Genomic DNA, 24,171 nt, shown 5'->3' on the forward strand with positions numbered 1-24,171 from the left:
AGTCGTGGGCCTGAACTCTGGGCCTGGGCACTGTCCCTCAGCCCTCCAGCTCAAGGCTAGCGCTCTACCATTTGAGCTACAGCACCACTTCCAGCTTTCTCTGCTTATGTGGTGCTGAGGAATTGAACCCAAGGCCTCATGCATGCAAAGCAAGCACTCTACCACTGAGCCACCTTCCCAGCCCTACATTACACTTTTTCAAAGCAAAAACTTCATGGTAGAGATGGAAGAAGTTCCCTGATTAGATTCTAGATTCTGCCTGGAAGCTTAGTCTATCTAGCCTAGAGGAAAGACTTGTCTGTAAAGAACATGAACTCTCCTGGTATAGCCCCAGTTACCTGAAGTAATCTGATTTCTGACCTTGTAATAGAAAACTTCATCCTTCCCTATTTTTGATGACTCTTAAGATAGAAATTCAAAGTTTACTATGAATGTCCACTTAGGAAACTATGTTGCTGGAGATGAAAATCAAGGCTTCAGGCCCATAAGAGGTTAACTGCTATCTCCAGCTCTACTTCTAGAAGTTTAAGCAGTTTGTGAATGTATGTTTGTGTAACATCCTCCCCCATTCATTCTTATGTTGAAACTAACCCATAATAGGATTTGTTTGGTGGGGGGCACTTTTTGGGAGGTAATTAGGACAGATTTCATGATGGGATTAATACACCTTTAATAAGAAGAGGAAGAGAGCTAGCCCTTTTTCCTTCCAGCCATCTGAAGATTCAACCAGAAGCTGGCAAGTCTGCAGCTGGGAGGAAGGCCTTCACCAGACCAACAATTCTAGCACGTAGATCTTGGACTTCCAGCCTCCAGAGCTGTGAAAAATAAATATGTTTAAAGTCATCAGTAAATTATACTTTGTTATAGCAACTTGAGCAAACTAAGACAAGCACACTTGTTATTTCCTGTAAAAAGTTTATATAAATTTCAGCTAAGATAAAGGAACTTGTGATATCATTACAGTTTCCTGATTTTGTTTTATACAGGATGTCTCAACAATAAAGTAGTACTTCAAACTTACATTAAAAAACTCAAATGCATAGTTTAAAGATAAGTACAAAATGGAATTTCTTAACAAAGGGATCAGTGAAAAGCCACAGTAGAATCAGTCACCATGTTTTAGTTTTAAATAACAGCCAACCAGAAATTTAATACTAAAAATGGAGGTATTTCCCTTTCCCTTCCACTCTCAAGACACGTTGCAGGACAGCTTTACAAAGTGTAGACAGAAAATCTTAAATGGTGCCATTTTTCATTATTAAAACATTTTTTCTTCTGAATAGTACCCCCACAATACTAATTTTGTATAATTCTGAAAATTATCATATTTAAACACTGCACACATTCTGACCCCAAACACTTTAAGAATGGATACATTTTAATGTCCATTGCTACACAAAACAGGAACGGAGATAATCTTTATTATATAATACAGACTTATTTCAGTAATAGTTTTAATAGCTGAAGAAGTGAATACATTCCATAGATTGTCCAATGTTTATTGATGGCCCGCCCAGTCAGTCTTATACTGAGCACAGGAATGGGAAAATAGACTATTTGTCTGTCATCAGCTCATCCCCACCCCACGGAATGGTCATCCCACCTGTAGACCATGGACTTTTGGAACCCTTAAATGATACAGGCTACCTGCAGGTCCTTACCAAGGAATGGCTGCAGGGTATGTGTTGGACCTATTTTGTCATTCCAATGTATGTTAATACTGTGGTGACGAGTATGTAAAGTTCTTTAAAAGTAATATGAATTCATATTACTGGTCACTGTATTTTCTCAATTGGCAGATAACTGATTGGGAGGTAAGTTAAACTATACATTAAGATATTTGTGTATGCTAGAAGGCTTTGTTGTGATTTTTTTTTCCATGAAAACAGCTTCATAAAAGTCAAGGAAGCATTGTGGAAAAAGAGACTCTTCAGAATCTTAAAAGGAATTATTAGCACCTTTAATTTGTACTGTAGGTACAAGGATAGGTCTCAGGTTTACAAATGACAAAGTATTTTTTTTACTTCTTTTTAAATATAGAATATTATTTCAAACTGTTAGTAAGTTCATATGTTGATCAGGAATCAATTTTTATTAAGCTAGAACATGTTAAACCTTTCTCTCCAAGGACCTTTACTCCTGAAGCAAATTTTCCCAATACCTAAGCGTTGGGTCTAAAGCCCCAGAGGACTTGATTCATGCTCAACAATTTTTTTAAGTTTCCAATTTATGTAAAATTTGCATTGTTTTATAGTACTTTAAAAATGTGATTTAAATATTTAACCATTTCTTCATTTTCTAGAAAAATGTAGGTTACATTTAAGCAAGGGCTTTTGGTAGGTGATTGTCACATATACATAACAAAACACAATATTTCAATGGGTTTATTGTAGGTGTAATCAGGAAAATGGGAGTAGTATTGAGGTATACCTCTGAGAACATGTAAATAGGGGTACATAGCAAGTAGATTCAGTACTCCTAGGAGTACTAAACTTTAAGACACACAGAACTGATGGGAGTAGAATGGAGCCTAGGTGAGCTTGACCGATTAACAAGGCTGAGGATAATAGAATTGCCAACCAGCTAATATGAATAAGCAACTGCTGGCAGAGAATCTAGCATCATCCAGGGTTAAGAGGGCACTCTGGTCCACAGACATGAACATCAACAGGTATATCAGCACAGGGAGATGTATGCATGAGGAAACTTGATTCCCTTGCTCAGAATCCATGCTCACCAAGTAAGTCAGATGTTCATAATTTGGCTTCTCAAGAAGATTTGCCTGAAGGGAGAGAATGATCGATAGTTATACTTCTTATTGCAAATTAAAATACTGATACTGTTTTTGTTGTTTTTTTAAGATACCAGTTATTATGAGTTTGTCATGTACTGAGAAATGGTCTGTGAGCTAGGTAAGCTTCCTTGTCACAAACTGGATATATATTTATGTCCTTCGTATCATCAGAAGCCAGTTGGCCTTTTGCTATAACAACTCTGCTACAACCACAATAGATAATATCTGTACTTTCAGTATGGTAGCTACTAGCCACATGTGGTATTAGCCACTTAGAATGTGTTAATTGAAACAGACGTAGTGTAGGTAGATAACATGCTGGATTTCTAAAAGTACCCTCTCACACAAAAAAGTAGAACATATCGAAATAAAATAGGTATACTGAAATTATTAAAATTCCATCTAATGTGACTACTAGAAAATTCTTCATTCATAAGAATTAAGTGGCTGCTTATTTAATACCTTTCTTTAAACATGCCAATGATACAAATACAGCATCTTAGTATTGTGAAGTGATGTCAGATGCAATTCCCAACTGTGGGAACAAAAGGCTATGGAGTCAAGGGTGGCTCAGAGCTGACTTGATAAAGGGACTAGTCGGGACTCTGAGCAAACTTTTGATGCCTTGGTGTGCACACTTGAAAGCTGCAGATAACTCATAACCCTAGAGGCCAGTGCCTGCACAGAGCTCTGACTGAAGAACATCCATCACTGAATGCAAGAGCCATGCCGCTACTTGTGACTACCTAGTCATTGATTGCCAAAGGATTGAACTATAAGGTAAATATCAAAGATAAAAATGTCAAAAGATAAGTTTTTATTCATCAAAAGTTAACAGCAACAGGCACATATTAAAATGAGTATGGCAAAGCCTTTTACAAATGGCTTTACACTCAAGCTTTCTCCCAAGAAAATGGCTGTTGCAACAAACTGTAAACATAATAAACAGTCTTTTACAGTAACAAGGGAAATACAAATGAACTAAAAGAAAGCACCGGTTTCTCTTATAACTAGATTACAGTTGTGCTTACTATACATAAAACAATTTAAAACAAATTACAAAAGTGGAATGTTTTTAGTTTAAAATTAGTCCTTAGATTTTGTCCTAGAAAACATCTGTTCACATCAAAAGGCCCATCGAAGGGTAACCTTTCATCAAAGGGAGGGACAAGAAAACAATGCACTTTTTCAAATCAAAACGAGAAGTTTGGTCACTTAGCTTTGTGCATAGTTTAAGGCAACTGGAGCAGTCTGTTACAGTTTACCTACCTTCCCCCTCCCCCAAGTGTGGCTGCTAATTACGTCACATTCTAAACAATAAATAAAAGTGTAGGTTTCCAATCTTTTCCCACATGGATAAACATGCAATCATACATGCACAAACATGCGCACAACACACATCCACGCATTCGCACACAACATACCTCTCACGCACTGCAGCGAAAGGGACTTTAGTACCCTTGATCTGAAGGACACACTTCCCCATCCCACTTTATTTCAGATTGGCAAATACCCTGAGCTGATTATGGTGTTAAACATTCCACCTTTTCCTTGCATGAGCAGGTCAAGTGTACAGTAGTGAAAACAACATGCAATGTCTTCACTGCAGAATCATAATACAGCTAGGACATTGTGTTCTTCCCTCCCACCCAAAATGAAAAACTTAATGTTAATAAAAAATTGCATTGCCAAACAGCACTGGAGTGGAAGCTTGACGATATTCTGACAAATGCTCAGTTTCCAGTGCACAAAATAAGATACAGCAAACAGGAGGCTTTGATGGCATCCAAAGAAGAAAGAACAAAAAACAAAAAGGCAAGCCAGGGGGAAGAGCTGCAGTCCAGTTTGATCTCAAATTTTTTTTTAGTGGTTCCTTCACAATCATGCTCCAAGGCAATTTAGAGCCAGTATTTTCAGAGTTGATTTGTAAACATTGCCAGAGGCAGCAGAGACTGGGCACTTCACATTTCCGTTTTCTCAGAGAGAACTTAGTGGAAGGTACAGACACATTGTTGCTTCAGACTGGCTGAATTCCAAGAGACTGCTGCAGAAAGATTCAGTTCAAGTTTCACGGTTTGAAGAACAAATGCTATGAAAACCACGCGGCACACCTCCAGAAGCTTCCTTGTTTACTCTTCTGGTTTTTCTGCTGGGCTTTGCATATTCAAGGTTTCACACAAAAGCCGATTGCATATTGCTGTATGTTCAGGTCTTAGAATTTAAAAAGTAAGTTCAAATGATCCAACAGAGTAATTGTGGAAATAAATAATGCTGGCATCATTCACTTGGAAACCTTGGCAGTCAAGAGTAAGTCCTTTCACCTCAAGACCCCATTTCACATTTCTAAAAATCTCCAAGAGGCAGTTTGTCCCACTGTTTTGGGGGGCTATGATAAGCGGTTTTCCTGAGGTAACAACTGTGAGTTCAACTCAAAGGCAGCGTCTGTGTCCTCACTGCTGGACTGTTCTCTCTGTAGTCCTTTCCAACTGGCTTTATTCAGCCCCACGTGTCCAAGCATTGTCTGGGACAGCCTTGTGTCTGAAAATCTGGCCCACTCTGTAAATAAAGGCTCCACTAGGTAGGTCATAAAACCTTGAGAACATAAGAGGAAAACAAGAATTAATATATGCTCTGAAATCTGGATCTTATTTCTAAAATACTACACGGTATTAACCATTATGTCCTGTTCCAATATTGTCTAAACCAGATTTTTCAAATGATTTGAATATGTGTTTTACATTATCTTTTCCAAACAATCTATTTCTTAAGTAATTCAATGGTACTTTAAAGGTAAACTGAAAATAAAATATTTTCTAATTTTTCTTATGCAAATATACAGTGGCTACATCAATCCTGAGGGATACCAGGACAGAACATAATTGAAGGGGAGTTCCCAGAGGATGAGACAGCTAGAGGCCCAGATAGGGTCTCTGCCACCATCTGGGTGAGGAGGCCAACATGGGTGGAGTTGGTATGGTTCACTGCTTTGTTCCTTTATGAATGGAAATCTCACAGTTGTCAGGACTATACATTTTACTTAATTCAAAAAAACCACTTGTGAGAATGTGTGTGCTCGTCCTGAGGCTTGAACTCGGGGCCTGGGCAATGTCACTGAGCTTTTTTGCTCAAGGTTAGCACTCTTCCACTTGAGCCACAGCTCCACTTTTGCCTTTTTTGGTGCTTACATGGTGGTAAGAAGCTCATGGACTTTCCTACCCAGGCTGGCTTCAAACTGTAATATTCAAATCTCAGCCTCCTACATAGCCAGGATTACAGGCATAAGGCACCGGCAACCCAACTTAATTCAGTTTATAATGATAAAACTAAAACTCTAAAAGTTACAGATTAAAAAAACTGAATATTGAAAGTATACTTTGTCAACTCATGTAACTGATCTCCATTCATAGAAAAGGAAAATGAGTCATTTCAGGATTGTCTCCATATCTGATTACACAGCACCCTACTACACATATCTGAATCATGTTTTACACAGGGACTAAAGAAGTCTCCTAGAAAACAGTTTCATCAGTCAAATCATAATATATGCCAGGAAAAATACAGAATCTTCCTAAAATTCTGATGTTAGGAAAAGTGTATACTAAAATGATGTCATTGCTTCTTTTCAGTTTTTAAATCTTCACATTCAAGATTTTTCTTGTAGCAAAAAGTCGTGTGGACTAGACAACATAGACCCCATTTAGTCAACATAAGTTAAGAATCTCACTGGAATTGAAGCTTTTAAGTCAAAGCCCCCCCCCCGACTCGGGATGGTCTGATTTGAAATTTTATAAGTACTTAATTATGGTGTCTGAATAATAATGATGGCACCTGCAATAAGGCTTTCGTTTTGTTCATTGATTCATTCCCTTCATGCGCATTAACACATATAACTGAGAAGTTGCTTTGTGCACAGCCCTATTCTGGGGTGACTCTCAAGTACCTGGTGTCTGGTGAGGAGAAAGGGTTATGAAACTGAAGAATGTCAGAAGCCTGATCAAAAAAACAGCAGCTTCTGGCAGCTGTTGTCCCATTGCTATGTCATGTTAAGCCAGCAGCCCCAAACCCTGTTTCTAGTGTGCCACACTGATCCATGAGCAGTTGTATAACATAAAGAATCTTACCATGGACGTTACACAATTCATCGAGATTGATCACACGGTCCAACAGGTTTAAGATTTTGGGGGATACTACCTCTAAGTCAAACAAATTAGTTGTTCAACCAAGTTAGCTGTCAGTCACCTCTATCTCTATGGTAATCTACACTTTTATTCAGGTTTTAAGTAACTAATGGAAATGTACAGGCAAGAACCTGGTCACAAGTGTAGCATGTTCCTGGAGGCAGTGCTATACTGCTTAGGACCTCAAACGCAACTGTTCAAGCACTTGTCACCCCCCCTCCCCAAACTCCCCTAGCCCTACATACCCAGGTTCCATAGGATGCCCTGCCAAATGCCTGGTCAAACCCAGCACTTGTTCAACAAAACTTGTATTCCTATTAAGGAATGAGAGTATATCAACTAAATATAGCTTGTATTTCTGGCTCTGAAAAATCACAGCTTAGTGTAGAGAAGAGGCTGGAATCTCTGGTCAGAAAGAATCATCAGAAACTCAACACCAGAACCTGTTACCATTTGGGCAAAGTATCTGGAAAAGGGAACATGAAGTAATACTGTCTCCTTACCATTATTATGAGGAATCAGTACAAATCAACTATCATCATCACATCTATTTCTGTCACTTGTTCTGTAACTGTCCAATACTGACAAGCCATCTACTTTGAGACAGTTTAATAATGTTTCTTCATAAAACTTGTCATTGAAAAAAAAAGTCATACTTGCAGCCAGACACTGATAGCTCATGCCTATTATCCCAGTTATTGAGGCTGAGATTCAGAGAATGGCTATTTAAAGCCAGCCTGGCAGAAAAGTCCTAGAGACTCTACCTCCGATATAACTAGCAAAGTCAGGCTGGAAATATGGCTCAAGTAGCATAGCACCCACAGAGCAGACTATAAGGCCCCAAGTTCCAATCTGAGGAGGCAGAGATCTCACTCCCAAGTTCTCTTACAAAACTAGGGAATAATTTACTCAGGCAAAGAGACATAAGCTAGAGTGGGCGGAGAGCATGGCTCAAGTGTTAAAAGTCCCAAGTGAAAACTCTAGGAACACACACACACACACACACGACATTAGAGCATATATAATGACCCATTTGTCAACTTTCAAAATTTCCGCCCATAATTCACATATTCTTTTTCATTCTACTTGAGAATAAAAACATCTATTTCTTAACTGTTTCATTATCCTCTCCCATTCCCTTCTCCCCCTGAGAAAAATATACCTCTGCTCACCTCAGCCTGGGCAGGCTGGGCTGTCCTGGTGCTCACATCCCCACCTCCTCCCCTTGCCTATACCTCTGTACTCAAACCAGTCATTACCCACTCTCTTCCACTTGAGGGTGCTTTGCAGTCACAATGTAAGAATTTTTCTATTTCCAATGCTACAGCATGGTCCTTCAGAGAATTATGCCACAGGATTATGCTATTTCTTACATTTCTGAAGCTGGCATACACATTTCACTATCTTTAACCTAATGCTCAAAGGCTACTACAGCTACTACACAGCTACTAAAATTACAACCCCTTCAACTTCTTAAGCTACTTCTCCCATGGTTCCCTATTGTACAGCCAAATCCCAATATACTCATCGCCATCAGTATTCCCTATACTATTCTACAGCTGCCGTGGGTCAGTCACAGAACCCGTTACACTTTGTAGGTATTAGTTCCCTCAGTAAACAGTCCAGCAACTTATACCAAAGGCATGGCTCTGAGCGACACCTATGACACACTTATGAGAAGGCACCTATGGGCACTGGAGAGGAGGGCAGCTTCTGGGAGAGTGACTTTTGAGCTGGGTCTTCAAGAAGTCTAGAAGGCAGAAAGGACTAGTAAAGCTTAGTAGTTGTAACAAGAGGAAACAAGGCAAACATTTTGTAAATCTTAGAAATGAGCCTATTTTTTATTTTGTATGTATGTGTGTTTTGAGACAGCTCCCCAAATGCTGGAATTACAAGCATGTGCCACTATGCCTAGCTAAATGAGCATAATTTCACCACCTCCTATTTTGATGTTTCCCTTGATAAAACTGGAATGAGTGGTACTTTTCTAACCAGAGATATTTAAATATGAATAGTTACCAATCTGAATGTTGGCAATAGATTCAGTCTGACGATCACAAAGTGGACTCACACCCAAATGATACTTCTTTTCTATATCGCCTATAAATTAAGAAAAGAGTTGTTGATATATATCATCTGTTGGTTAAATATATATAATTACCATGCCTGCAAATTCCTTAGAAGGACATATATACTCCTCATGACAAGACAGTTTTTCAATTGACTATTTTAAATGAAGATGCTTAGATCTTGGCTTTTTATCTGTTCACATGGCAATGTCCTCTACACAGGAGAAGGCATGGAGCAAGTTCAGGAAAATCTTTCCTGTAATGTTTCCAGACTACTCTATGTATACTCATGAATGTGTATTTCTTTGATCACTCCAAAACAGTACTACTAATTTTCAATAGAGATGCCCAATCAGTATATGTGCATCTACTGTGGATTGTTGCTAAAAATACCAAATATCTACTGTGAGGCTCTTATACATAGCTGAATCCTCACTTGATTTATGTGGTGCTAAAACATGAAGTGAACAGGTGAACTAGCACTCAATATCATAACTTGCCTTGGTGGAAGAATTCTTCTGTTACTTTTTCACTCCACTGCTTGCTTAATTCCCAGGTCCGACATGGGTTACAGATATCAGCACATTTCAAAGCCATCTAGCAAGCAAAATGTAAAACTGTGTTAAAAAAAAAAAAAAACGTCCAGTTTCATTCAGTTAAACCCAAGTTTAAACATAATAATGGGAAAAAGAATACCTTAAAAAAAATAGCTGGGGGTGTAGCTCTGGGGTAGAACATGTGAAGATGAATGGGATCCTGAGCTCAATCCCCACAAAGGACAAAGACTGCAACAGTGTATATTAATCACAAGAGGCTGTTAGATCTATCCTCCCTTTTTTTTTTTGGCTCTCCTGGAGCTTGAATTTAGGACCTCCACTTGAACCATAATCTAGCACTTTGTGTTTTAGGTTATTTTTCAGATCTATGCCCCTCACTCCCCCCACTCCCACTCACCTGGTAGGTATCACAATACATCCCATCATGTCAGCTGGTTAACTGAGCTGGGGAAAGGGAGAATCTTGGTACCTTTTTGCCCTGGCTGGCCTCAAGCCACAATCCTCCCAATCTGCTTCCTGAGTAACTGGCATTACAGTCATATCACTGGGCCCTACAAATTATTTCTACAGAAATGCCAATAAGGATATTGTAAAACTACTAACATTACCCCTGTTTGATAATACCAAATAACCAACACAATAACTGGATTAACCACAAAATATAAATAAAATAGAAATAACCCCCTTTTTCTGCTTTTCATTAGAATAAAATGCCACTCATTGATAAGTATCCTAATCCTAAAGAAGCTTTGTTTTTTTGTTTTTTAAGAAATTTCAAGTATGACAGTGTGGCAAGACTCAAGTACCTAGCAAGCTTCAAGCCTTAAATTCAATCTTCAGCACTACACAAAACAAATATAGCTTATTTCAATTAGAGTTAGAAATCCTGAGTATGAAGTGGCCAACTCGCTAGTGCATTTTTTCTGGAAAATGAAGATGCTAATCTGAGGAACTTCCCAGATTTTACTCCAGATTAAACTACCCTGAAGACCTATGCTACTCTATTTAATTTTATCCCACTAGTCACATGATTTACCATACAAACAGAACCCCCTCAAGCTCCATTGTACCTGTTTTTGTTTTTGTGTTTTTGGTCAGTCATGGGCCTGAACCCTGGGCCTGAGGGCTGTCCCTCCACTCCTCAGCTCAAGACCAGAGCTCTACCACTTGAGCCACAGCGCCACTTCCGGCTTTTTTCTTTTTGCTCATGTGGTGCTGAGGAATCGAACCCAGGGCCTCATGTATGCAAGGCATGCACTCTACCACTGAGCCACCTTCCCAGCCCTCCATTGTACCTGTAAAACCAAATGTCTATGCCTGCCATCATCTAGGCGTAGGTCACCTCTATCCAAATGGGACCTGAACAATGACAGGTACTCGTTCTGCCTACTGATGTCTGTGGCAAGTATCAAAGCACCAATCTGAGTCTCCATTTGTTGCCTGGAATGAGAGAAATATAAAGAGAAATAAAACTTTCCATTCAATAATTCATGATATTTTCCCTTAATATTCAGAAAGCTTTGGAGAGCCCCTAGATGCTGCCATTCAACTTAAAAGTAATTTAAAAAAGCTAGGCTCTGGTGGCTCCCACCCGTAATCCTAGCTATTCAGGAGGCTGAGATCTGAGGATGGAAGTTTAAAGCCAGCCTGGGCAGGAAAAGTTCCCTTGAGACTCTTCAATTAGCCATCAAAAAACTGGAAGTAGAGCTGTGGCTCAAAGTGGTAGAGCAAAAAAGCTCAAGGACTGCCCCACCACCAACAGCAACAACAACAAGTAAGGTCATTTTTAATGAATGCATTAGAAACTATTAAAATAATCCATAGATTTTGTAAGAAAATATCAATACACAAATGTCACAAAAGGCAGTTCTTTATTTTGTCAATCATGGTAGAAAATAACATTGGTATGGCACTTCCAGCTTTTTGGGTGTTTAACCATAGGTAAGAGTGTCACGGACTTTCCTTCCTTGGCTTTGTACTTTGATCCTCAGATCTCAACCTTCTGAGTAGCTAGGGTTATAGACATGAGCCACTGGTGCCTATCTTTTTTCTCTCTTTTCTTTTTTTGTGTGTTATGTTTTTTGGATAAAATTCTTTCCTAAGATTTTCTATTGCTTTGGTTCCTATAAGGCAAAGGCAAGACTCAAAGAGAACACTAGCCCATAAGAGAATTTGATCACTTTAGACATTTTGACTAGGTGCTTGATGAAATTGCAAGAAACAATGTAATTCAGCCACATTTTCATGGTCAAATTCAAGAATCAATCATATGCATAAGAATATCTGAATATTCTGGAAGGAGAAAGCTAACATTTAACACAAACATCGTTTGCCTGCCTTTGATTTAACAAACCATAGCAAGCATATCTTTACATAATAACCAATAAAGAGTTGTTAAATAGATTAAGCCATTCACATTATTGTGTATTAAATAACAAATCATAAATGAATATAAAGGAATGGCCAGTAAGCAGTATTCTTTATGTTTAGCTTTTATTTTTTTTACTAAATCTAAGAATGCATGAAATGCAAACAAAAGGAAATAAGGAAGCAAACATTTTAATCTGCCTTAATTTTTAAAAAGTATATATACAAATACTACATGGTTATTACATTGCTACCACATCAAAGAATGGTTTACGTACCAGAAGTGCTGTCACACTTCAATGAATGAAGATGTAAAATAGGTAAAAAGTCTAGCTTTTTTCTTCTACTAATCACACAAAAGAGTTATTTTTTTTGGTTAGTCATCTTGAACTCTGGGCCTGGGCACTGTCCCTCAGCTCTTCAGCTCAAGGCTAGTATTCTATCACTTGAGCCATAGTACCACTTCTGGGTTTCTGAGTGGTTTATTGGAGATAAGAGTCTCATGGACTTTCCTGCCCGGGCTGGCTTTGAACCATGATCCTCAGATATCAGCCTCCTGAGTAGGTAGGATTACAGGCGTGAGCCACCAGCACCTGGCACAAAACACTTAAAAAAGTAGTTTTACATAAAAGGGAAAATGAAAGAATAATGGGTATAAACTTTCATTCTCAAGCACATTAGGCCTCACCATATTCCATGAAGAGGCTGGGTTACTTCCATTTACACATTTTCTGCAGTGTACCTTCTCTAAGTTCCGTGTTTGTGGAGCACATGGCAGCAAAGGCAAGTGTCCTCTCTCGACTTCTAGCAGGCCTTCAAATACCCAGCTCAACAGAACTGTTTCTAAAGTATTTCTTCATGGTGTTCTTTTCACTTATTAGTTTGTTCTATCTCCAAAAGTATCTGGAGCACTTTGCTTTGAAGGATTGAAACCTTTTTCTTATGGATTTTGGAAAAGGCTTGAGACAGATTTTAATGAATACCTATTACAGAGACTGTTTACCTCTTTTTTTTTTTTTAACACATCCTGGACACTGTCTTTGAGCTTTCATGCTTAAGGCTAGTGTTCTACCACTTTGAACCACAACACCATTTTTGGCTTTTTGGTAGTTAATTGGAGATAAGAGCCTTACAAACTTTCCTATCTGGGCTGGCTTTGAACCTCAACCCTCAGATCTCAGCTTCCTGAGTAGCCAGGTTTATAGGTAGGTATGAGCCACCAAAGCCCAGCTTACTTTTTAGGTAATTTACCCTTTAACCTACATTTTATCAAAGCTTTATTCAGTGGAGTACAAAGTAGAATTAAGTGATAACTGTTTATGTAAATTAATAGTAAACTTGGACTAAGCTACTGTGTATTTGGAGTAAACTTCTTATAATACTCAAATCTACAGAATGTCTTTCATAAAAATAAGCATTACTAAAATACTATTGACTGAACAAAGAATAGGTCTAAAAAGTAAAATTAAACAGAAACTTTAAACAAAATAACTTATCCACTCAGTTGAACAAAAAAATGAAAACTGGAACACAGTTTATGTTTGACAAGTATTCTATCACCAAGCCACATCCCCAGCCCATTAAAAAAAATTTTTTTGGAGGTACTGAGATTTGAACTCAAGATCTTACCTTTGCTAAGCAGACACTCTCTCACTTGAGCCATACCTCTAGCCAATGGAATATGATTTAAAGTAACATAGTTTTAAAAACTTTATAAATTACTTTGTAGATTTAATATCCATAGCTGATAGCAAATTAAATTTGTCTAAGGCAACTTACCTGCTTTCTAATGGCAAATGTGAGAATAAACCAGATTCTCTCAACAAGCCCACTGCAGATCTCCAGTGGTGATTTTCCAGTACTGAGGTATTCTACAAAAAGCATGTTTCTTAGTTATTTAGCAGCAGGTCTCTTTGCAAACATAAAGAATTATTTGTCAGTTATATTAAATGTGGTTAAAATTCTAGCATCCAATGAGAATAGCATTCTCATTATTTCCTCAAAACATGAAGTACTTACTCTAGAACACAAATATTAAACTTTGATTGTGAAATTGCACTCACCTTGTATAAAGTTGCCAAGTAATGATTAGTTTTAATAAGGAAAGGTTGATTGACACCTGGATGATCCAGATCATGAGTGGCAGCTGCAATTAAGCTCAGCAAGATATCCCAAGGAGTTACAGAATTGGCAAGCTAAAGTGGGACAAGAGAATATAATAAGTTGCAGGAATAGCAGAAATAAACTCCATACAACTAGTACAGTTCTGAATTTGCAGCCAGTGGTAGTTTGGAGTGTATTTTCTCCTTTCTTGGCAAATGTTCAGGTGGACTGTTCATGAACACCACTCAGTGTCTGCAGGACTGGTTTCAATCAGGACACTGGGGTGGACATGATGTTACAGTGTCCTGGTCCCCAATGAGTTACAGAGCTCATCCTGACACTGCTTCATTTTTAACACATTTAACTAAAATGTCAACCAAAGTAGAAATCATTGTTTTTGAGAAACAACAGCTTTAAACCTGTAATACTGAAGGCGTTATTTTTCAACTAATTGGTCATTAAATGTCAATAGCACAATCTAAAATGCAAGATCATGCTGTAGCTCCAATGCTTAAGGAGGCTCCTTATTGGCATAAATATTTTAGTGCAATAAAATCCTCCCGAATGGATGGATACATTCAGAACAATGTTCACAACATTGTTATGTCAGAAAGACTCTTGTTAACTAGTAATTACAATCTCATTCCCAATAATTATTACTGAGAGTATTGGATTAAAAAAAAATAACCACAATGCAAGCTTGTTAGTAGCTGATTAAAATTTTCCAGATTAAAAAAGTTACCTGGAATCTATTATGAATCAGCTCTTTTTTCTAATAACTTCTACATATCCTATAAGGCCCACTCCACTGACCCACCCTCCTTGTTCTCTCTTCCAGACCTGTCTCCAACAAAGGACTGATTTCTGTTCCCAAGGCACTTGACACATCCTGCCACAACACTCTCTGAGCATGCTTTTAGTTGGGTTTATAATTAGGATGATGCTCCCTGAACTTCTATGATCCTGTGATTTAACAGTGAAAAAATGCGAGCACATTCCACTAGCACAAAGATTCTTTAACTAACGTATATTGATTGTATTTTATAAAGTGAAGACAAAAACTGAAAGTTAAAATAGGAGATAAACATGTTTTGATTCAAATTCATTATTTCCTCCATATGCCATAATGGATGATCTTTCTCTACCACCTGTGTTATGTTTATCTCAGTTAAAAAAAATTGTCTGAGCCAGGCTATGTTTATCTCAGTTTAAAAAAAATTGTCTAAGCCGGCCATCAGTAGCTCATGCCTGCAATCCTAACTACTAAGGAGGCTGAGATCTGAAGATTAAGGTTTGAAGCCAGCCTGGGCAGAAAAGTTCTTGAGACTCTTATCTCTGATTTGGGAAGGGGAAGGGGGAGCACAGAAATGGTGGGACAAAGGGTGAACTAATTCAGAGTGATATTCACAGACACTATGCTGGAAATCAACTATGTTACAACGTGGTGGAGAAAGGAGATGGGAGAGGAAGAATTGCTGGGAGAGAATGAGAGAGTAGGTGACACTGTTCAAAAGGAAACACTCATTACCTGACTTAAATAACTGTAACCCATCTGTACATCACCTTTACAATAATTTTTTTTTTCAGTTGTGGGGCTTGAACTCTGGGCCTGGGCTCTGTTCCTGCTCAAGGCAAGCACTCTACTGCTTAAGCCACAGCACCACTTCTGGTTTTCTAGTGGTTATTGGAGATAAGAGTGTCACGGGCTTTCCTGCCTGGGCTGGCTTGGAATCATGATCCTCAGATCTCAGCTTCCTGAGTAGCTAGGATTACAGGCATGAGCCCCCGGTGCCTAGCTACAATAATTTTTTTTTTTTTGGGTTCGGTCGTGGGGCCTGAACTCTGGGCCTGGGCGCTGTCCCTCAGCTCTTCAGCTCAAGGCTAGCACTGTACCACTTGAGCCACAGCGCCACTTCCGCTTTTTTCTTTTTGCTTATGTGGTGCTGAGGAATCAAACCCAGGCCTCAGGCATGCAAGGCAAGCGCTCTACCATTGAGCCACCTTCCCAGCCCACAAAAAAATTTTTTTAAATAAAAAAAATTAAAATGAGACAAAAATAAGTCATGATACATATAGTAATGTGATCAAGCATTTTCTCTCATCCCATGAACTCTCAAGAAGATCAGATGAAGACTGAAGACTTAGCTCAGGGGTACCGTGCCTGCTGACCATATATGCAAAGCCTAAGGTTTGAACCTTAGCACTACAATCAATCAATCAATCAAATGACTATCTCCAGTTATTATCAGTTGGCCTAAACCAACTTAGCCTGCTTCCTCCTGCCATCTAGTCAGATGATGACCCAGAATGAGTATTATTATAAAGTGGTGCTAAGGGTAGGCAGAGGCAATTTGAGAATTTGGGAATAGGAGACATACATGGAAAGAGATGGCTTTCAATAACATCTACAACTGATGATTCTCACCACTAATTCCTCTTCTACATTTGAGTCTCTTTCCCAGTTCTCTAGTAAACATTTCCATTTGGACAATACACAAACACATTTAACTCCACATGCACAAAATGAAACCCATCTCTACCAGCCCTACTCCAAAGTTCATTCCTTCCTATAGTCCTCTTCATTTGGGATACTTCTTTCTACTCAAATGCCTCAATCAGTCTTCACTGAATTTTCTAATTCACTCCTCAAGCTACATTTTTTAAAAGTTTTTTTTCTTTTTTTATTGTGAAAATTCTGTACAGAGGGGTTACAATTACATGGGCAAGATAATGAGTACATTTCTTATCAAGCATTGTAGCCTCCTCCTTTGTTTCCCCTTCCCATCTCTTCCCATCCTCCCCTTGCCCCCCTACCCAACCCTCCTCCCCCCCACACCAAAGTTGTAAAGTTCGTTTTCAACATAACAACTTGTACATCTAATTGTTGCAATGGATCCAACTGTATCCCTATTTAAACGATTAGTTTTTTCTCTTCCCCTCCACAAATTATAACAACATCAAATACAGTGAAAGCAGAGGTTATACCGTGGGGGAGTGACATACAAAGCAACAAAGAAATAATCTTATAAATGTGTTAGAAACAATCACATGAAAGAAAAACACATTTGAATACATATCTTAGGGTTCATTTCCCTAACAACAACTTATCTGACCTTTTCTGCTTGACTCAGACCTCAAGCTACATTTAAATGTGACTTCTATTCATTCTTAATTCCCAAGACATGTTGCAAACAAACTGTCCACTTTTCTCCCCCTCCAAGACTACCATACTCTTCCGCAGAGCACTAAACAGCTCCTGCCAGGTATTTATGCTTCTGATCTTGGATTTATTTTCAAACTATGGCCAGGATAAATTTCTCAAGGCTCTAGATTCCCTTTTATAACTTCCAATTCATTTGGTGAATTATAGTATAGTACTCTGGGTAAGTGCCAAACATCCTCAAAGTGCTCCCAGTTCCAAGAGACGTAGGCCTTGCCTGGGCTTCTCCAGACTCTTTCCCAACAATCACCCCAATCTTCTATTTATTCCACTTACAAGTATAGCTATATTTGGAAATTTAGTGAAGCTGGATCATCCTTATGAAAAAAGCTTCTGATCTCGAGTCAAATTACTAACTTAAGAAAAGTTTTCTAAATCAAATCCAAAGAAATGTTCTTTTTGATTTTCACCTATAGTAAACTCAGCTCTTACCTTCGGTTCCCTTAAGTAACAGTGCATGGCCTGAGTAACATCTGCAGCATGGACTGCATTGTGGTAGGGATTCTGACTGTGATAATCTTCTTGAATCATAACTGTATCAAAGGAAAAAAATTCCCATATTACTACAATGTATGACATATGCCAGTACAAACCTTCTGCTAATTACGAGTTTGCCCCTCATCCTTTCTATATAGTGCTCAGTTGATTCAGAAAGTGTCATGACAGTCACCTCTCAATGCACATGTGCAGTCGACAGGATACATTTGGAGAAGCGCACTGCCAGATGTTTCATCATCCAGGATAACTATGTGGCACTTCTGAAACTACCGCCATATGCAGTCTATCATGGACCAAAATGTTTTATGTGTGTTTTAAGCTATGAATCAGAGTGGCTTGTTATAAAACAAGATCATGTATAAACCTTGTGCCTGTTACATAGGTTAGAATCACTTACCTAAAAATCGACGAAGTTTCATCATATCTAAATGGAAGTATTCAATTAGTCCATGAAGACTAAATAAATGAAAGGTTAAGTTTACTAGACTATTTCCTAAAAAGAAAGAAAAGATACCACATTAGTAAGAAATATAAGGTATATGATTATACTGTGCTTCCATCAGAATATAAAACATGAAAAAATACCCACTTTTATATTTGGTCTACTTAAAATTTTCATCTTATTAGGGATTTTAAATGTTAACATCTTTGTTCTACTCGAAGGAAAAAATAAATTTGCATGGTTTCAGTTTTCTGTAAACAAGGAACTGAAAGAAGAACATTTTTTCTATTTTTGCAAGGAAGTACCCAAATAATTATAATTTGAAGAAAACTTTGGAAACTGACCCTCACTGAATAAGCTAATGAGCTTTCTAAAGGACTAAAAACATAGCTGTAGTTAACTTCTACATCTCGTCTACTTTCTGGTCTTGGCTGAGAACTTGTTAGCTGGGGGTTGTGTTTCTTCTGACCAGTACAGGCCTAGAAGGGATCTAGAGTCTCAGGATCACAACATAAATCTCAATTACTTTCCTTTTCCATACTTCTCAGAAAAACCCCAGAGCTGCTAGAGATGTGGTTATCACAAAACCAGGCAGAACTCTGTCACTATAAATTCATGCCCAGAAATCTTACCATGTTTTCCTACTTAAATGGTTCCTTCACTTTTAAAAATACCTATTTTCAAGACTTTTAACTCTCCTTAAACTCTGAACACACTTCACATCTATGCCTCTTTCTCCACAGTCTCACAGTTCAACAAGCCCAGACAGGTACTAGAGGCTCATGCCTGTAATCCTAGCTGCTCACGAGCTAAGATCTGAGAATTGTGGTTTGAAGATAGCCTCAGCAGGAAAGTCTGTAACACTCTTATCTCCACTAAACTACCAAATAAACAAAAACAAAAGAACAAACAAAACTGGAAGTGGAGCTGTGGTTTAAGTAGTAGAGCACAAGTCTTAAGCAAAAGAAGTTCAGGGACAGAATCCAACCTCTGAGTTCAAGCGCCAGGACCAGCACATGCACACACACACACACACACACACACACACACACACACACACGAATACAAGCCCAAGAGCTGGAGGTGTGCACAGCACTAGGTGCCAGTCTAACAAGTGCAAGGCTCTGAATTCAAATCCCAGTGCTGCCAAAAAAATCTGAAAACAAAACATCACTACCACCAACAACAACCAAAAAAAACCCCAAAGACTTCAAGTTTCCCCTTCTTTAAGCATAGACTGTATTTCTAGAAAAACTACTTTATAAAAATATACCAAAATATAGGGCTGTGAGATATGATGACCCTTAACAGCTTTTTTAGAAAGTAGCCCTCGATGAGTACTTCCACCACAATCTTGGCTAGCCACTAATGTCCTCATCATATGAACCAGGTGGCTTTCTGGAGCAACAAACTATATTTTGCTAACTCTTCATCTCACATCCCTGTAAAAGGAACATCAAACATATCAACAAATTCCCTCTTTGGAGCTGATAAGCTAAGACCATTTGTCTTAGCATAAATCACTGAATCTTGCCTCCTTCTCTTCCTCCTCCTCCTCTTCTCCATCTTCTCCTGTGGATCATTTGGGAAAATTCCAGAGTAGGAAATACAAGAAAGCAATGGCCCCATAAGAATGGAAAACTATATACTTGGATACCATGAATACAAGTTATCAGAATTCATTTTAGACTAAACAGTTTTTTAAAGAAAATCCACTGTAACTACAATTTGGCAAGCTGAAAGAATATCTTCCTGTCTATATTTTATTAATAGTATCTTTTCAAGTAGAGAATGCCTGTAACATCCAAATAAGGGAACACATCTATAACCTCATAATATTAAAGGTGGGTAGCTAACCATGGGTCTATTTTTAGTTACTTCTACTGATCCGGAGACTATCCAGCCACACTCGGCACAAACCCAAATCAAGTGAGTGCTCAAAGAGAAAGGGAGTGCACAGTGTGTAACCAAGGTAACTGGTGGCAGTCCTTCTGACCATCCTCCATACTGCCAGCTCATCTTGAGCCCTCGGTTAGTAGGACGTGTACTTTTCAAAAAGTGAAATTCAGAAAAGAACAATCAACTGTTTCAATGATTGACAAAGGTCCCAACAACCCAGTAATAGTCTATGGTCTGTTTAGCATTTGCATAAGGCTAAACTTGGAAGGTATGCGGGGTGGCATTGAAATAGCAAATGAAGTGATATTAGTGTTGAATTAGTATAGAGAATTTTCTGGTTCTAGAAGGAGGTGGGCCACCTGACATTCTACTACTTTCAAAAAAGAAGGCCTAGAGAGGCTGGCTACATTTCCTATGTAGACACTAAGGTGAGGGCAAGGAAGGCAACAGAACACTAATCACCAAAGGGTAGAGGAGTAGTAGAAGGGAAATGATAAGGGGAAGAAGAAACAGGTGGTGGGGGAGTGGAGGTGGGAGAAATGGGGGTGGCGGGGAGGGGAGACTGGACAGGAAAACCTCACTGTCCACATCACTTTGCACAAGATCAGTCCAATCTGTTTCCTGTCAACTGTGTATAGATAATATGTAGAAAGTGCATATAGAGATATCTTCTCCATGCATTGGCATACAGTTTAGAGAAAATAATGTAGTGATACTAAAAGACGCACACCAGAGCTGAAGATAAATGAAGATGTATTTGTCCATTTTACATATTGGCTTCCTTAGGAAAGGAGCTTCATCCCAAAGTGAACTAAGAAGCAGGTGACTTCAAAGTATAGCCATGAACGACACACTTCTATCATTCCAAACATTCAGAACTGACTTGTTTTCCATGAAATTTTTACTCTGCTTCATTTTATTAAAAGCCCATTTAGATGTATGAGGTAAAGGCTAATTGAATTACATATGCCACACCAAGAATTATGCCAAAACTTTCATCCTTAAGAGATCACCAAAGCAAATTCAGTCCTGATTCTAAAGAGAGTAAAGGAACATGAGTCCCTCACCAAACAAAACCTAGCCAAATTCAGGAGCGGGTGAGACACATCAGAATCACCTATGGACATCTTTTTCAAACCACAGATTGCAGAAGCCCTCCTAAAGATGCTGAAGTTCGCCCTATGCCACCATTTGGAGGCAGTGTCAGAGGGGGCTATTGCTGACCATCATGTGTCGTGTGTCTCAAGTACACAGATCAGCTTCAAGAAACAAAGGAGGAGGCTGCAATGCTTGATGAGAAGTGTACTCATTATCTTGCCCATGTAATTGTAACCCCTCTGTACAGTATGTTCACAATAAAAAATAAATAAAAAGTAAAAAAAAAAGAAAGGATGCTTCCTCAAAGGTAGCAAATACACCCTTCCTGTGGATCTATCTACTCTGGAATACAGTATCAGCAAGCATGAATGTAAATGCCACGTTGTAAAAGAAATCAAAGAGGAAGAGGTAAGGTAATAATGAGTCATTAAGAAGAGCAGCATTACTGCCAATTAACCAAGTCATGAAAAGGGTGACTTTAGGTTACTTCAAAGAGTAACCATACAGATAAGAAAATATGAGATTATTTTTATTGGCTTCTAGAAAAGTCACTAAAAAGGGGTGGGGCGGGCAAAATGATGTTCCCTCTACCAGTAGAAGGCTTATAAGCTAAATAAATGACAGCTCCTCCCCACCAGTGGCTATACCATCCATGGGGTCTTCTCTAGAGATTATGTTAACTTGAATGAGACAAATTCTTCACTTACCATTTGTTAGTCTATCAAATAGAAAGATATCAAAATTCCAATTTCCAACTTTTTCCAGCATACACTGAAATAAAAACCAAACATACCTACTGTAATTTAATTTCAATAAAATTGTCTATCATATGTAGATAGTTCACATAGAACTTAAAGCAAGTGGAAATCAACTAATTTGCTTTAAGAAATAACGCTATCATTCTCATTTTAATCATGACTTTTCCAACTGGCTCCAAAAAATGTCCAAAGAAATAAACTCCATTTGAAAAATAAGATTCTTACTCTATCAATTAATGAATTTTACAACCCCAGGTTAGTCTTTAATCTCTCAATTATTCCTGTAGTAATGCAAACTTATAAGAATACTAAAAGAATTTATTATCACAGAAGTATGGTTCATATGTTGCATGGCCTAGAAAACCAATTTTTGAAATCTAGTAAAAATGAGTTATAATGACTACTGAGTATTTATTAAATACAAATACTGTTAAAAACACTTCATGCCAATACCACTTAGCAGAGGTGTGTGTGTGTCAGTGTGTGTGTGTGTGTCAGTCTTGGGGCTTAACCTCAGGGCCTGGCACTGTCCCTGAGCTTTTTTGTTTAAGGCTAGTGCTCTACCACTGGTAATTTATTGGTCATAAGAGGAATCTCAGAGACTTTCCTGCCCAATCTGGCTTCAAACCTTGATCTTCAGATTGCAGACACCTGAGTAGCTAGGATTATGGATGTAAGCCACTGGTAACTGGAACTTTTTTTTGGTCAGTCATAGGGCTTGAACTCTGGGCCTGGGCACTGTCTCTCAGCTCTTCAGGTAGCGCTCTACCACTTAAGCCACAATGTCACTTCCAGTTTTCAGGTGGTTAACTGGAAATAAGAGTCTCATGGATTTTCCTGCCTGGGCTGGCTTTGAACCATGATCCTCATATCTCAGCCTCCTGAGTAGCTAGGATTACAGGTGTGAACCACCGGCGCCTGTTTTGGAACTTTTTTCTCCCCTAATCTGCATTTTATAGATGAGAAAAGCTAACAAGTTACTAATTTGGTTAGCTAGAAAGTGAGACAGGTGGGATTTGAAATCAGGAGTATGATTCCTAGAGCTTAAGTCATCTAACACTGATTTAAAATCCTACTTTGTTACTCAATCAAAAAAGAATCTCCTACTTAATAGTAGATTTATCTATAATCTTTAAATATCCTTGCTGAGCACTGGTGGCTTATATTGGTAAGCCTATCTGTTCAGGAGGCTGAGATCTGATTATCCTGGTACAAAGATCCAGGCAGACAAATCTAAGAGACTCTTCTCTCCAATTAACCAGCAAGAAGCCGCAAGTAGAGCTGTGGCTCAAGTGGTAAGCACAAAAGCTAAGCAAAAGCACAAGACCCAGAGTTCAAGCCCTAGTACTAGCACATACACACAAAACAACGTATCTTTAATAACATTATTATTAGAATTTACTATATAAACTTTTAGGATGATACTTTATCCAAAAAAATCCCACAAATATCCTAAAAACAATTTTTTTTACATTATATATTCTATACTTGAACACTTTATGGACATTTTCAAGAAAAAGCTTGTCTTTTGCATCTAAACATTCACTGGTGTAAACATTTAAGATGACATGAGGAACACTAAGATACTCTTAGTAGAAGCAGTAGCTCACACATCAATATTCTCACTTTAAAAAAAAATAGTTTAAGCCAGGTGCTGCTGGCTCTTGCTTGTAATCCTAGTTATTAAGGAGATCTGGGGATCCCGTGTGAAGCCAGCCCAGGCAAGAAAGTACAAGAGACTTTGCTCAGCTATTACCCATCAACAAAGACAGGAAATGAAGGTGTGGCTTAAAGCGGCAGACTGCTAGCTAGCCTTGAGCAAAAAAGCTAAAGGGTATCACCCAGATTTTGAGTTAGTCCCAATACTCGCACAAAGAAAAAGAAAACAAATAGAGCTTGTAAACTTAATTTTTTTAAAGCATACTTTCCCCTGATTTCTTCCATCAAATAAGGAGGCACATTTTTTTCACTTAAATATAATTTTCAAGAAGATACTACAGCTTAATTTATACAAATTTATAATATCTGGTCTATAAATATTAAGACAAAAATACTTTAATACTGGGCACGGGTGGTTCATGCCTGCAATCCTAGCTACTCAGGCGGCTGAGATCTGAGAATTGCAGTTTGAAGCCAGGCAGGCAGGAAACTGTGAGAATCTTTTCTCTAACCACCCTAAAATTGGAAG

The 24,171-nt window shown here is 38.4% G+C and overlaps 1 protein-coding gene across 5 annotated transcripts in view; it reads right to left on the reverse strand.

The window, feature by feature from the left end:
- Positions 1-1,017: 1,017 nt before the first annotated feature.
- Pde7a (phosphodiesterase 7A) overlaps positions 1,018-24,171 on the reverse strand; it is an 88,350-nt gene continuing 65,196 nt past the window's right edge. For 3 of the 5 annotated variants that reach the window (XM_013034490.1, XM_013034491.1, XM_013034489.1), the window contains 9 exons: positions 21,933-21,996; positions 18,184-18,279; positions 17,721-17,821; positions 14,029-14,160; positions 13,745-13,836; positions 10,894-11,038; positions 9,542-9,638; positions 8,992-9,072; positions 3,591-5,386 (listed from right to left, as the gene is read on the reverse strand). In XM_013034490.1, coding sequence (XP_012889944.1) covers positions 5,181-5,386; positions 8,992-9,072; positions 9,542-9,638; positions 10,894-11,038; positions 13,745-13,836; positions 14,029-14,160; positions 17,721-17,821; positions 18,184-18,279; positions 21,933-21,996 — 1,014 coding nt within the window. In that variant the 3' untranslated portion in view covers positions 3,591-5,180. Of the gene's footprint in view, positions 2,783-3,590; positions 5,387-8,991; positions 9,073-9,541; positions 9,639-10,893; positions 11,039-13,744; positions 13,837-14,028; positions 14,161-17,720; positions 17,822-18,183; positions 18,280-21,932; positions 21,997-24,171 lie in introns of those variants that run through there. The other 2 variants (XR_001175735.1, XM_013034492.1) reach the window with 2 other exon arrangements.

Source organism: Dipodomys ordii, unplaced genomic scaffold (genome assembly GCF_000151885.1).
Source record: "Dipodomys ordii isolate 6190 unplaced genomic scaffold, Dord_2.0 Scaffold190, whole genome shotgun sequence".
Taxonomy (NCBI): Eukaryota; Metazoa; Chordata; class Mammalia; order Rodentia; family Heteromyidae; genus Dipodomys; species Dipodomys ordii.